Below are 14,919 nucleotides of genomic sequence, written 5' to 3'. Positions count from 1 at the left end.
CATGTGAAGGTAGCTTAAAAGTGTGAGGTACAACACATGAAGCTCACTTAGAAGAGATTCAGTTGATTTGAAGCTCGCTTAGAAGATTTAAACGTATCCAGTTCAGCGACCTTAGGGGAGATGAAGAAAGCAAGCTGAATAGCGAACATCTGAGAGCAGAATCAAGAAAGACTCAGAAGAATGAAGGAGCGCGTAATATTGAAGTTGTTCAATTTAGCACGTGTTAATTGATTTTATTGAATAAGAAAGTTTTAAGCAGCTTGAGCGTTTAGGATCGTACGCGTGTTAAGAAGTTGTTGCACAAGTGGACGCGCGCTCGGAAACGGTTAGCGAGCTTATGTATGTGGCAAGTCAGGATTGGACGAAGCGAAGTGCGCTAACCGTCTCCAGATTCCTTTCTTGATAGCCAATAGAAATTAAGGCACGTTGCTAATCAATTATGTATGGCAAGCTAGAGTTTATAGTTTTCTATAAATAGGACACTTGTTGAACCTATGAGAGGTTCGTATATTTGTAACTTTCAAAGAGAGTGTTAAGGTGTCTCGATAGAATTTGTGATAGAAAAGGGAAAGAGAGAGAATCCTTGTGTAAAAACACAAATTTGAGAGTACTTAATATAAAGAGAAAGTTTTGGAGAATTCTTGTTCTTGTTCATACAAAGCGTGCTTTTTTCATCCGTCATTAAAGAAGTTCTAAGTTCTGAAGTTTTAATTGTGGAGAAGCCTCAGATCCAATAACTTTAATCTCGTAGGCCTCGTGAATTGGAAGAGATTCATCCTTCCTATCTTTCTTTGATCGATTCATACGAACTGCTAGTTACAGTATCTTGACTGTAACAGTATTTTTTTTTTATTCTCACATTACAGGAAAGCGGGAAAAGAATAGGATGGAGAACGGAGTGAGGGTTAATTATATGATTTAGTCACCCGAATTAATTTTAGAAGTGGAAATTAAAGCAAATCCCATTTTATATTTTCTTTCTAAGTATAATTTTTAATCTCAGCGCTCAAATTTAATGTAATCTAACGTTTTACATCCTACCTAAAGGTGTATATATATACTTACCCAGTCATGCAGCAAGAAGATACCATCATCAATGGCGAGTTGAGCAAGATCAGTTGCCCTTAGACCAGTTATGAGTTCCAGAAGCATGATTCCGTACCCAAAAATATCAGCCTTTTCAGAACACTTGCCGTTGGAGAAGTACTCAGGTGCTATGTGGCCGATTGTACCACGAACCGCTGTAGTAACATGTGTATCATTTAATCCCATAAGCTTCGCCAGTCCAAAATCCCCAACAACTGCTTCAAACTCATCATCCACCAATATATTTGCGGCTTTGACGTCACGGTGTATGATTTTGGGTACACATTCATGGTGTAAATGTGCAAGTCCTCTAGCGGAACCTAATGCAATCTGCCTCCGTTTTCTCCAATCCAATAGAGGTTGTGATCCTTGACACACTGACATACGTACACAAGAAAATTAAGAGCACTTGTAAGAGAATACTTAATTATAATGCAATACATAGTCTAGAGATGTATAGCTTCTACCACCGATCACTACAAAACGATTAAGAAAAGATATATAGTCCTAGATCACTTATCTAACTATTCAAATATGACCATCAACGCTAACGATAGCAAGAGGAGAAAAATTAGAAGAAAACGTTTCCACCAACTCCTTTTCATATATTTCAGAGTTCAAAGACCCCCTTAGAATAAGAAACAAAGACAAAATCGCATTAGACGCTATTATCGTGGGCTAAACCCAAAGCTTAAATAAATCAAGAAATGATCTGCCAAAATGATCTGCTTATATACAGATTAGACCCGTAACACAAGTTCATGGGTTCTATCATAAAACTAATTTTCTTTCAAATTCCAATATAAAAACCTATCCTCGCACAAACTTAAAAACACACATTTGTGGTAGTGTACCTTGCAAACACAAAGCGACGCTCCCATTAGCCATGTAAGGGTAAACAAGCAACTTTTCACTGCTAGTCATGCACAAGCCTCTTAACTGGATCAGATTGCGATGCACAACCCTACTGATAGTTTCTACTTCCCTCTGGAACTGCACCTCTTCAACTCTATTGCGCATGTGTTTGAGCCTCTTGACCGCCACCAATGAGCCGTCAGCAAGCCACCCTTTGTACACCTTCCCGAACCCGCCTGCACCTACTACATACCGGGGGTTAAAATCATCGGTTGCATCTTGAAGCTCTTTGAAAGAAAACCTTGTAACTTGTCCCATTTCCTCTTCACAATCTCCTCCAACTGTTGTAGAATATATGCACCATGTAGTGTGAGAAAATTTATGTCACATAAATGAATAAATGATCAGAGTTTAAGCTGACTTATATGTATATGGAAGAAGTTTTTGGTGCGGACTATATATCCATGCGGACTGTGCGGACTCATCACTCAGTGCACTCCTCGATACACCACTGGTGCACTCCTCAGTGCATTACTGGTGCACTTATGAGTGCACTATGCACTATCTGTGCACTCCTCGGTACACTACTGGTGCACTTCTTAATACACTATCGATGCACTTCTCAGTAGACTATTGGTGCACTCTCAAAGTCTACACAGTCTGCACGAACTATATAATCCGCATCTGATAAGCCCTCTATATATATATGTCTCATCTCTTATTGTGAACCTTGTCTATCACTAATTTGATCTTGATGATTTCTTCTTCCCCACCATACAAGGGCGGATGCCAATGAAGCAAGCAACAATGCCGCGGCAATACCTCCTGCAATTGCTCCACTTACAACTTTTCTTGAATGGGTAGTTTGTTTGTGAAAGAAGAGGTTACCCAGAAAACTGCATGAGAAACCCATAATATAAGATCAATTTCCTAGGAATTCGCAAGTAGGTGTAACAGAAAGAAAAGGAAAAGAAAAGACATGAGACTTGTTCTCCCAATTCACTGTGAAAGTGACTATGTCTACATGCACAAGTAACCCAGCTGAACTACCAAATAAAATAAAAAAAGATAAGATTCCCGAAATCTATCATTAAGATAATCCGACTTTTGATTAATCGTGTTGATGTCATCAGGCTCCATATTTATCATACACTTAAAAGTCTGCATTGAAGATGGATCTTGAAAACGACCTGGTTTGATTGAAAGCCACGAAGGAACCATTAACAGGAACTATTCCTGATAGATTATTGAACGATAGATCCCTGCATTTAGCACAAAACACATTAAATCCTTCATAAGAACATTATTATATAAAATTGCTGGGCTGTATTAATTGGTGAAAGAAAGGGATAAAACAATATATATCTCAAATAATACTCACAGGAGTTGCAGCGAATAAATAGTTGTTAGAGACATGGGTATTGCTCCGGATAACGTGTTGTTATTAAGACGCCTGATGCCAGGGCAAAAGCACATAAAAAGAAAAATAAGCAAGTGTTAGGTACAACTGTGAAACCCTTCTTTGCTAACACCAGATATTGATTTCTAATATAGCCATACCTCTAGATTAAGACTGAATTTTGCTTTTAAAATTTGTTTTAATAAGCTAATGATTAGACAGACAGTGTAGATGCAAGAACTGTTACGTGTGATAGTGATCATTTTCCAGTTGAATAGAAAAGATACTATAAAACAAAGTAATTAAGGGAAAGTACAGTATCAGAGCAGAGTTTTGTGACATACAAATAACGTAGCCTCGTAAGATTGCCCAGTTCGTTTGGAATTTGACCACTTAATTTGTTATGGTAGAGATCCAAGCTCACCAACACTTTCAAATTCCCCAGCTCCGGTGGAATCTTACCACTTAATTTATTACTGTATAACTCCCTGCAAAGAACAACTATATATTATTGACAAACAAATTAAATAGACTGCAAAGAGTTAAGAAGAAACAATAAAGGTAACTCACAGGTACACCAAGTTTGAGAGTGATCCGAGCTGTGGAGCAAGCTGCCCGGAAAGATTAAAACTTCCAAGATCACTGTTTTAATACTTAAATTACCATTAACAACATAGTTGAAACGATAACATATATACTTAAAAATGAAGTTTCTGACTTACATTCTGATAACATGGTTATCAGAATTACACGTAACCCGGAACCAAAAACAAGGATCGGCATCTTTACTGACCCAAGAGGCCAAAACGTTATTTGGATCAGATAAACTGGACTTAAACGAAATCAGTGCATCACCTACAAAATGATTCTCTGGTGTGAATGAAATCAATTAGAGATTCGACCATAGTTTGATAAGAATAAGACAGAAGAGCTTACTTTCAGAATTGCTATGGACGCTCAAGAAGAAACTGATTATCCACATAATAATCACAAGAGACTGTCGCCGAATTGCCCACATATTTGATTTTTTACACAATATTTTTGTTTTTGATTGATGATCAAGCTGTCATTTAAGTAGAGGGAAAGACAATCACAAAACTTTGCCGTTTACGTTGACTTCAGCGACCCAGCTGATCAAACCCCGTTTTACTTTTATAGAATTATTCGTTACTGCTAGGAATAAATAATTCTTATCACCGATACACAATAAGACAGTCCCACAGATAATTATTTAAACATAATTTTATTATGCTTTAAAAAATCTCATAATTGAAATTACAGGTCGGAAATTGAAGAAATTCTTAGACTCCCTGTGAGAGTATTTATTGAACTCCCTTATAAGAGCTAAATGTGGATTGTGATCGATCTCGCTTGGTAGATCTTGTGTGTGTCAATCTTTTCTGAGATTGGTGTTTGTCGTCTTCCTAAGTCCCATGTTGGTACTCATTGATCAATCATTGGCACTTGCGGAGTGCATCATTTGCACTTGTGGAGTTGCATTAAGACAGGGTTTTTCGGTTATTAGACGTGATTCGTGTCAATCAAGGCATTGGATTTCATTTTTGTGTTCATCGGTTTCATCTTACATATCTTTCCCTTTATCCCATTGTTCCTTGTTTTTGCATTTTCTAGTGCGTTGTTTGTTTGTTTTTTATATGAGTGCTTGGATCTCATTTCTGTGTTCATTGGTTTCATCTTACATACTTTCTCTCATCAAATATATTTTTATTACAACTTCCCACATATATTTTTTTTCTCACGAAACATCTAATCATTTTTTCACCAACCACTATTATTAACTACCAATTTCATTTCCTACCATAATTCAACAAGATTTTCAACTAACTTTTTAAGTATTTTAACTAACTTAAATTCACGTTCTAAAACAAGATTAACCATAATCCGTAAAATTAAATTAAAGAAGCCAATTTCTTTCCTAAACATATTTAATCACTAATCTAAGCTAATCCAATTTTTACCTAAACTATTCCCAAACCCTACCCACTAATAATCACTAATCTCCGGCTCATTTCTACCTAATTACGACCCAAGCTAATCTGAATCCAAAATTAACCTTACCTATTTTAACCCACCTCCCTCACCATTTTCACGCCCATATCCCCTTGTGTGCGGCTCACTCCTGAATACTCTTGAACTTTCATGGTTCGTCCCGATCTCATTTGCTCTCTCTCGGTCTCCCCTGATCTTGATCTCTGTCCCTGAGCTCTTGATCTACTTCCCCTATTGCTCTTCGATCCATTGTCCCCTGACCATTCTCTTTAATTTCGCTAGGTCTTGTCCCCGATTCATAGCTCCGACCATGAGTTTTTCTTGGACCGGCGATTCGGATGTGAGCGTCGGGTTGCTCGCATCCTAGTTGACTGCAACAACTCTCACAACACCCCCCTCCTTTTCCTCCCACTGATTGGACTATCCGAAGTGTGATTGAGTGTAACAACCCCAAGTTACCTTGGGAATATTACCGTCAGTAACTCTGAACCGACCGAATTTACTAAGGCTTAGAACATTAAATGTAAAAACAAATACTCAAGATATTAATAATAAATAATGGTCTTACAATGCAAATCAAATTCCAAAAATAATAAATGTAGCGGAAGACTTAATCATAAAAAGATCGTAACCTTATTGAAACTAAAAAACGAAAAGTAATCTTCAACTGCCCTGCACCCTGAAGTCTTAAATCCTTGAAGATACCACCTGATGTGTCGTAATGAGACGGATGACACCAGCCAACCATAAGAGAAAAATAGTGATTGGTTAGTCGAGAGACTATATGGTGGGATTTATGCGATGCTCCATGTAGGCGTATCTAGTTAAATCAAACGGTTTCTCGAATAAAAAGCCGATAATCGAGGGCAACTCCGACACTTCCACCGAATAAGAAAGAGATATAATAATATATATATAACAAGAGAAGACTCCAAAGAAATTGAGACTTATGAGAATGTATTAATATAATAATATATTATAACTCTGTAGGAACATTTTATATAATTAACAACAATAGTTTTTGAAATCACCCCCATGAATAATCGGGTCAACGACCAACCTCTCCACATACGTATTGCGCGAATTCATATTGGAAATATGACTTACTTAACCGGGAGGCCGGACAATTTTCCAACTTGTACTAATTGTCTGGAACACATTAATTATGCACATGAGTGATTATATCTTTCGTACTTCCGAAACGATATTATGTTGAAGCTTTTAATGATGTCTCACAATGAGAACAAGGGAATAATCTCATATAATCAGTACTAGCTATGTGCACCACTACTTATATAAGAATAAGGGTATGGTCATGACCAAAAAGGCTATTAGGGCAAAACCCTCCTAACACGAGTTATAAAGAAACTACTAGACCTCGCGTAGGAACATAATGTTCCTACGAGTACTCGTTCTAACTGTACAATATATCCACAACAATTCACAACAAAGTTCATATATCATCCTAAGGTAATAATATAATCATATAGAGAGAGAGGGGGGGTTAATCCGGTGAGGACTAATTTTCCGTGAGGACTAAGATAGTGCACTAGCGTATTACTGGATAGTGCATCAATGCACTACTAAAAAGTGGATCAGTACACTACTGTGTAGTGCACTTGGTAGGTGCACTCGCGAAGTGCACCTGGTAGGTGCACTCGGGAAGTGCACCAGGAGTGCATCAGTACACTACTGAAAAGTGCACCCTATTGTATTTGAGTAGTGCGCCAGTGCATAGACATGGTCCGGTTCCCGGTTCCTAGAAATCAGGACCAGAACCTTCAGAACCCCGGAACCGGTGAACCCCCGGTTCCGGAACTGGCAATTCTGAACCTTCCGCCACTTGCCTTAGTCATGAACCGGAGTATTTATATTTAAAAATCAATAATTTTTGTTTTTTTTAAAATGATTTTTAATAAGTAAAATAAAATAATCATTAAAGGAAAATCATTGTGATGTTTATAATAAATATTTTATATATTATAAATTATATATTACAAATAATAAGTAAATAAGTATATATTACAAATTTACAAATGATATATCATGTTTTATTATGTTATATGTAATGTCGTCTAAGTAATAAGTACGTATCTACCGAACTTTATACATAAGTGCAAACAATTCTTATTCACAATTACGAGTAAAGTTCGATAGATAAGTACTCATGCACTTGACATTAAGTTAGTATATATAATTCATTCAATAAAAAATAACTAAAACAATATTAAAATGCAAATATTATTAATTCGGGTATGTCGGTACCGACAGCGCCGGTGCCGGTGCCGGTGCCTGGCCTAGTTCCTCCGGTAAAAACCGGTCATTGTGTTTCAACTGTAAATGCTTTATTAACGTTTATTTTTTATTTTGTTAATAACATTTATTCGACAAATGATGGGAAGTACAACTTGGAAACTCACTCGTTCTCTAGAATAAAAGGATTTTCTTTCTAATCTGAATTTGCACAATATGCATGTGGTGAGGTTGGTCGGACCCGATATGTTACAAAGGAGTTTCAGAAAACGTTTAAGTTGATTCAAAGTTTAATTCAACAAACTTAACTAAACTTACAACTTTATAAAGTTAATTTGAAAAATTCAAATTTGAATTCAACGTTTAAACATATAAAAAATAAGCAAATTTAAGTAATTCAAAGTTTAATTTGTTAAATTCAATTTTAATTCAACACACTTAAGTAAACTTTATTAAGTTATTTTAATTCAAAGTATAATTTGTTAAATTAAAAGTTAAATTCAAAAAAGTAAACTTAGTTCAACTTAAATAAACTTTATTAAATAAAAAAGTATTTAAATTATTTACAATTAAAATGATTTAAGTAACTTAAAATTATACAATATCAAATATGTAACCTTATTTTTTAAATTTATTGGGTAACTTAAAATGTAACAACATTTTAAACTTTATTAAGTAACTTAAATGAATTAATAAACTTTATTAAGTAACTTAAAATGAATTATAAAGTATAATAAACCTTATTAAGTAACTTAAAATGAATTATAAACTTTATTAAGTAACTTAAAATAAATTATACAATATGTAACCTTATTTTTAAAAACTAAGTTAACTTATAAACTTTATTTATAATTAGATAAAATTATATTCGAGTTAAATTAAATAACATTTAACCTTATTTGTATTTTTAAATTTTTTTAATTATGATTGAACCGGCGGTTCGGAACCGGAACCACCGGTTCTGGAACCAGGAACCGGCGGTTCCATGGTTCCAGAAATACTGGAACCGGGACCGGCCACTACCCGGTTCCAGCCCGGTTCCGGTTCCCAAATTGCCATCCCTACCAATGAACTACTTGGGAGTGCATCAGTAGTGCATCAGTACTGCACTCATAAAGTGCACTAGTATGCATTGAGTAGTGCACTTGATCGTGTACTGGAGAGTGCGCCAATATGCTGAGAAACGCACCCAGTTTTGATGATTAGTGCACTTGGTAGTGTACTCGTGTAAAGTGCTTTTTGATCAAAATGAATCAACGGTTGTGATGAATCCGCACAGTCCGCACGGAAAATTAGTTCACACCAGAAACATCTTCTATATATTTATATATAGTATATCCACTATATGCATACAACCTAGATAACATTTATTTTAGGTTATTAAAATTCCCAACAAACAAGAGAATAATATTTTATCCTAACTTAATATAATAACCGATTCATTGTTAATTAAGACAATTATGGAATAAAAATAATAGATAAGCAAGAGCGGCCGCACTTGCCTTAGTTACAAGGATTGATCAGTCTAAGATATGGAGTTTGGAGCCTTGTCAACGAACTCGCTCTTCTAAAATTCTTATCCAAGGCGGTACCCAGACACACGAAAACATTTATAATTAGACTATGCTTGATATAATTATCTCTTTAAATTATATCAATTAGTCATGGGTTAATAAAAATAATTAATTTAATTAAATTCATAAATTAATTTAATTTCCAGAATACAAATTACTATTTTCATAAATATATTTATTTAAAAATAAAATAAATACACACCTTATTATAAATAGTAACTAGAACTAGAATAGGTGATAATTAAATATTAATATTAATAATTATGTTATTAACATTAATATCATAATATAGTCCATAATATTAAATTCCAGAATATAATTTTAAATCATTAATTTAATCAGGATAATACGTCTATTAATTATTCTAATTAAAAATATTAAGAGAATTGATTAAATCAAATAATAATTTAATTAATAAATAAAAATAAGATTGAATCCTGAGATTAAAAATAAACTATATTTATAGAAATATAATTTATAAAAATAATCCTAATATTAATATGTTTAATTAAAACATAAGTTAATCAAATAGGTTAATAATAATAACTTAGAAAACAAATTTAAAAAATAAAATAAAATAACGGCATGTGTGGCGGCCAAGTTCCAAATTGGAATGGGCCGTTCGACATTAGGCCCAAACTGAAAACAGAGTTTTGTTCCAAGTAGACTTGTTCATGGACGGGTTTGGGATGGACGCGGTCCGGGTCAAAAAAATTATTTAGTCCATTTATGCGGGACGGGCCAAACCCGCCCATATTAAATGGGACAATTTCTATATCCATACCCATCCACTTTGGCTAGCGGGTTGACCAACGGGCTGCCCGTTTTGCCCGTTTCAATAAAACATTTTCATGTTTTTATCTAAAGCACAAATTAAGAAAGAAAAAGCATATAAGAAAATACAACTAGAAATTTGCAAAGTCTAGAAATAATATTGAAAAGTGAGGTTTTTGATGTGTTTGGTAGCGGGAATCGACACGAATTATAAATGTAATTGACAATATCATTAAGTGGATGATATACTTGAGAAAATTCCTAACGGGTTATTGTTGGTGATTTTAGTGTCATCAATTCATTTTAGTCGTAATGTGATTTACTAGAACTGATGCGGTTTATCGTGAGGCTCGGAAACAAGTCTGGGTTAGTGCGGAGTGCACGCTTGTTGAGCTAACGGTTCATCGATCACAACTACGAAACAGGGTCGAGGGGAATGCGCTCGAGAGGTTCTCAGCGCTCTTGATGCGCTTCAAGAGGGTCTCGACGAGAAGTCCTCGACGAGCTCGTTCGAGAGGTCCTCGACGAACTCGTTCGAGAGGTCCTCGACGAGCATGTTGAAGAGGTCCTCGACGAGCACGTGTTCGAGAGGTCCTCGACGAGCACATGGTGGATTGGTTCTCGACGGACATTTTGGAAAGATATTTTGGTCGTCGAGGTTCTCGACGAGCATGGTGTATAGGTTCTCGACGAGCATCTTGGAGAGATACTCGTCGAGCAGATGGTCTCCCAGAGACTATTTGTTATACGTATCTTTTGGCCGTCAACAGGTACTCGACGAGCACCTCATGAAGATACTCGGCGAGTAGTATCTGTGATTTATGGTTTATCAACCAGACGTGGGTGTATAACTGCCCAACCGCCAATTCAGTTTTTAGCTGTTCAACTGCCCACTCTGTTTCGTGGTGAACCCATTACTTTTATGGGGTTTCGGTTCTATATACAGGAGACGATATTTGAGCACGAATTGAGAACGATTTTGACGAACAACTGCTCGACTTCTCAGATCAAATTTCATAAGTGCCTGAATTTGATTGTCCCTTCTCGGATTATCCCCGCAAGGAATTCGTGTAACCCTGGCATTTCTATAGGGTCGAATTATCTTGTTCGGAAAGTGAACAAACACGATCCGTTGAAGGTTTCCAGGATTATCACAACATCGCACGAAGACGCAGTAGGACCAACAGTTATGATATACTTACTCTACTTATTAATATGTGTGATATATTTACTCCATTTGACTATTATTTGTAGTGTAATATATATATTTTTATTAAAAAAATTAATATGGACGGGCCGAGCATGTCCACTAGACATTTCCTAAAACCATGTCCATCCCATTTTAATATGGGTGGTCCGGGCATGATGGGCAAAAATCATTGTCCAAACCCGCCCATATGTTAGGACGGGCTGGACGGGCCGGGAGGGCTTGCCCGCCTTTGAGTAGGTCTAGTTCCAAGTGAACACAACAAGGCAAAAAACACGAACACACAAATCAGCAGCTCACTTGAGATGATGGTGGCTGACGTTGGAGACTACGGAGGCGGCAGCGTCGACAGCAGCATGACGCGTGATGGCTAGCTGTAATCGGAGATTGAGGCGTTTAAACACAACAGAGTTATATATACAAAAACAACAAAAAAACAGAATCGAAGCGCGGAGCTTTACCGATGGTTGACGACGAGGGAGTTTGGCGGAAGGCGGAACCACGGCAGTGTGACAATGGAGGTCTGATTGCTGGTCATCGGAGCTTCGCCGAAAAGAAGGAAACCAAAGGCTCACCGAAAAAACAGGGGATGGCTTGACAAGGAAGGGAGGAAGGAGGTGGCAGACTGGTGGTGCGGTGTTGACTCGCCGGGCTAGTGTGGAGGGAGGAGCTTTTTTTTCGATTGGCCACATAGGAAAACAATGAGAACGAAGAAAGAAAACAAAGACTGTATTGTTCCATTTTCGTACATTAAAGGAAAAAGATAAAAGAAAATATATTATAACGGAGGTGGGTTTATATAGTTTCAGTTGCGGAAAATATATATAAAAAATATAAGTAATTATAAATTACTGATATTGGATTTCTGCTAATTTTTTAAAAATTATGAATCTCATCCATAATTCTTTCGAAATTAGAAAAGGAAAAATTAATTTTCCGTAAGATATAATAAATACTCTAAAGTGTATTTACTTATCTTATATAGTATTTATTTATTATATAAGATAAATAAATAACTCGCGGTTGTCATCACAACAACTAAATTATGACGAATTAAATAATGATTTAATCAATTACGCCTAATCTTGATCAATTATCTAAATAATAATTTCTCATAAATTCGAATAATAATTGACTTACCAAAATGCCCTTCACTAATTGAGGGTTATTACATTGAGGCTTCGGGCTTTGTAAGGGAATGCACGGTTAATCTCACATGGATCAGAGGAGGAGAGGAGTGTTGAGAAGCCGCCGCCCAAGGAAACTGGGGTGGAGGTGAGCATCCCAGCAAGGCGTCGTCGCCTGAGATCAAGCCGCCGGAGAAGAAGAAGAAAGCTCTGATCGAAGTGATTATCCTCAGTGATTCTGAATCGGATGAAATCTAGCTCATTTTTCACTTATTTATTTAAGTCGCCTATGTATGTTGGGTTTTTTGGATCTTGTCCCCTAAACTGCGTTAACATTTGGATTGTTGTGGTGGTAGGATGTTTAGTCCACCTTTTGAACATGTGTTTGTTACTATTGTGGGGCAGTTTAAACCACCAATTGTATGGTTTTGTTTGAATTGTTTATTTGTTGCATGATCTATTTTATTGGTTGTTGAATTCCCTGTATCGGGTAGTTCAATGCTTTGTTGTTACATGACTCTTGTTACATGCTTGTTGTGGCTTGATGTCCATGTTATTACCTGCTTGTTATGGGGACATCGTGAATACCTGCTTGTTATTTGCTTGTTAAGACTTGAGTACCTCCTCTGTCCTGCTAAGCATTGTCCCTGCCTAGAACACTTTGTCCCCTACAATGTGTTGCCTTGCTGTGAACTGAGTTTCTTGCGTGAAATTGTAAATTGTCCCTCATATGCTGCCTTGCTTACCTTACTTGCTCATGCATAATCGATGATGATGATTTTATGTAACTGAGATGCAATTTTGAGCACAAATTGCTTGCATGTACCCCTTATGGCAACTAGTAGTATAGTCACTTTGGACCGCTTATGTGTTGGTTATGCAAGTGATTAAAATTTCTTGCATGTACCTCACTATAGCATCCAATGATTAATGACTTTGGATGGCTTCTGTGTAGGTTATCCAAGTGATTAAAATTATGTCGACGAGGGTCATGTGGACATCTAAGATTTTAATTAGTTTTTTCAATGATGAATTTTCTAGTTAACTAAGATTCCACCCTTAGCATAGTTTATTGCTTACATTTGCCTTAAGCAAACAGTCAATATGACTTAGGATGGCTTTATGCAAGTGTAGTTAGACACTGGTCGGTCCCCGGTTCCCGGAAATCAGGAACCGGAACCTTCAGAACCCCCGGAACCGGCAGCTCCGAACCTTCCGGACGACCCGGTTTCGACCAGTTCTGCTTCTGGTTCGGTTCCGGCTCCGAACCGAAGTATTTATATTTAAAAATTATTCATTTTGATTTTTTTTAAAAATGAGTTTTAATAAGTAAAATAAAATAATCATTAAAGGAAAATCATTGTGATGTTTATAATAAATATTTTCGTATAATTTTATATATTGTAAATTATATATTATAATTTATAAGTAAATAAGTATATATTACAAATTTGAGAAATTTTCAAAAAAACACCCCTTATATGGGCGAATTTCACTTTAAACACCCCTTATATCACTATTTATAAAGCCCCGCCTCTTATATTACTTCCGTCACCAAATCCCCACCTATCCCTCTCAGCCGTTAGAAAATCCGTTAAATTACATCTTTGCCCTCCAAAAAATTTTAAAATTACAAGTGAAAAAATGAAAAACCAAAAAATCAGCCTTCTTTGAGCTCAGATTCCATCGACGAAAAATCAGCCTTCGTAAGCTTTGATTAGACTAAACAGTGTTTAGATCTAATCAATAGAATCCTCCAGATTCCTGAAATTTAAACCTTATTTAATCTAATCAATAGAAAGTAATAGTGTTTAGATCCGAAAAATAAGCCTAAGGCAAAAAATAGCACAAGATAGAAAAAATCATGAAGAAGAATCGAGCAGCAACGAAGAAGAACGAAGAAGAATCAGCAAAAATCAGGAACTTGAAAACTTCAGTAGAAAAACATAATCGAGTCTCAATACTCAAGATCGTCTTTTCCTCTCGGCACCGATTTCGCCTCCTTCTGAAATGGATGGCTTGAATCCACCTATCTCGACTCCAATACTCAAGATTAATTTGTCAATCTCACAGAATTGAGCCCAAAGTCCCGAATTCTGATTTGTTATCCCCTGCAGACACATCTATTATGTAGATGATGTAATCCGCTAGCTCTCTGTTGAAGTTGGCCACCAGGTTATCTGTCCACTGGTTGCTTAAGAGCTTTGCTTTGCTATATCAAACTATCACTAGAAAAACAGAGTAAGAAATGGGTTACCTCCTCCAGATTCACACAGAAGTATGTCTGTCTTGTACAAGCAGACCCAGATTTATGTTGATGTCTTCACGAATGGCAGCATGCGGACAACCTCCCGTTTCTATGGCTCGAATTCTTTCCTCAGGCAGCGCTCCATGCTTTATCAGGAACTCACCATCCTCTTTTGTAAATATATAATTCATCCCCTGAAATCATCAACAACTTCCAATTTTTAACTTGTACAGATCCCACAATGCAAATAGATTCAATCTAGAGTTAGAAAGTGGTACTCATAACAACAAGGCTGTATCTATTGACAGGCGTTTTACCGGTCGTTGGTCCTGTCAAAGATAAATCCAACTACTATCCACTAGTTAAGCGGTAAGTCGGAGTCGATT

General features: G+C 36.4%; 1 protein-coding gene across 1 annotated transcript; it reads right to left on the bottom strand.

Annotated features, from left to right (window-relative positions):
• Positions 1-681: 681 nt before the first annotated feature.
• LOC141248963 (uncharacterized) lies at positions 682-4,358 on the bottom strand. The gene is made up of 11 exons (XM_073669509.1): positions 4,277-4,358; positions 4,063-4,195; positions 3,911-3,982; positions 3,685-3,828; positions 3,323-3,394; positions 3,132-3,203; positions 2,928-2,987; positions 2,671-2,837; positions 1,941-2,282; positions 1,066-1,463; positions 682-789 (listed from the first exon to the last, which is right to left on the bottom strand). The coding sequence occupies exons 1-11, from the start codon at positions 4,356-4,358 to the stop codon at positions 682-684; spliced, it is 1,650 nt and encodes a 549-aa protein (XP_073525610.1).
• Positions 4,359-14,919: the final 10,561 nt, after the last annotated feature.

This window comes from Phyllobates terribilis, unplaced genomic scaffold (genome assembly GCF_046119375.1).
Source record: "Phyllobates terribilis strain yellow unplaced genomic scaffold, ASM4611937v1 Scaffold_4188__1_contigs__length_63921, whole genome shotgun sequence".
Taxonomy (NCBI): domain Eukaryota; kingdom Metazoa; phylum Chordata; class Amphibia; order Anura; family Dendrobatidae; genus Phyllobates; species Phyllobates terribilis.
Note: the sequence above shows the minus strand (reverse complement) of the source record. Positions and strands in the feature narration are given on the sequence as shown.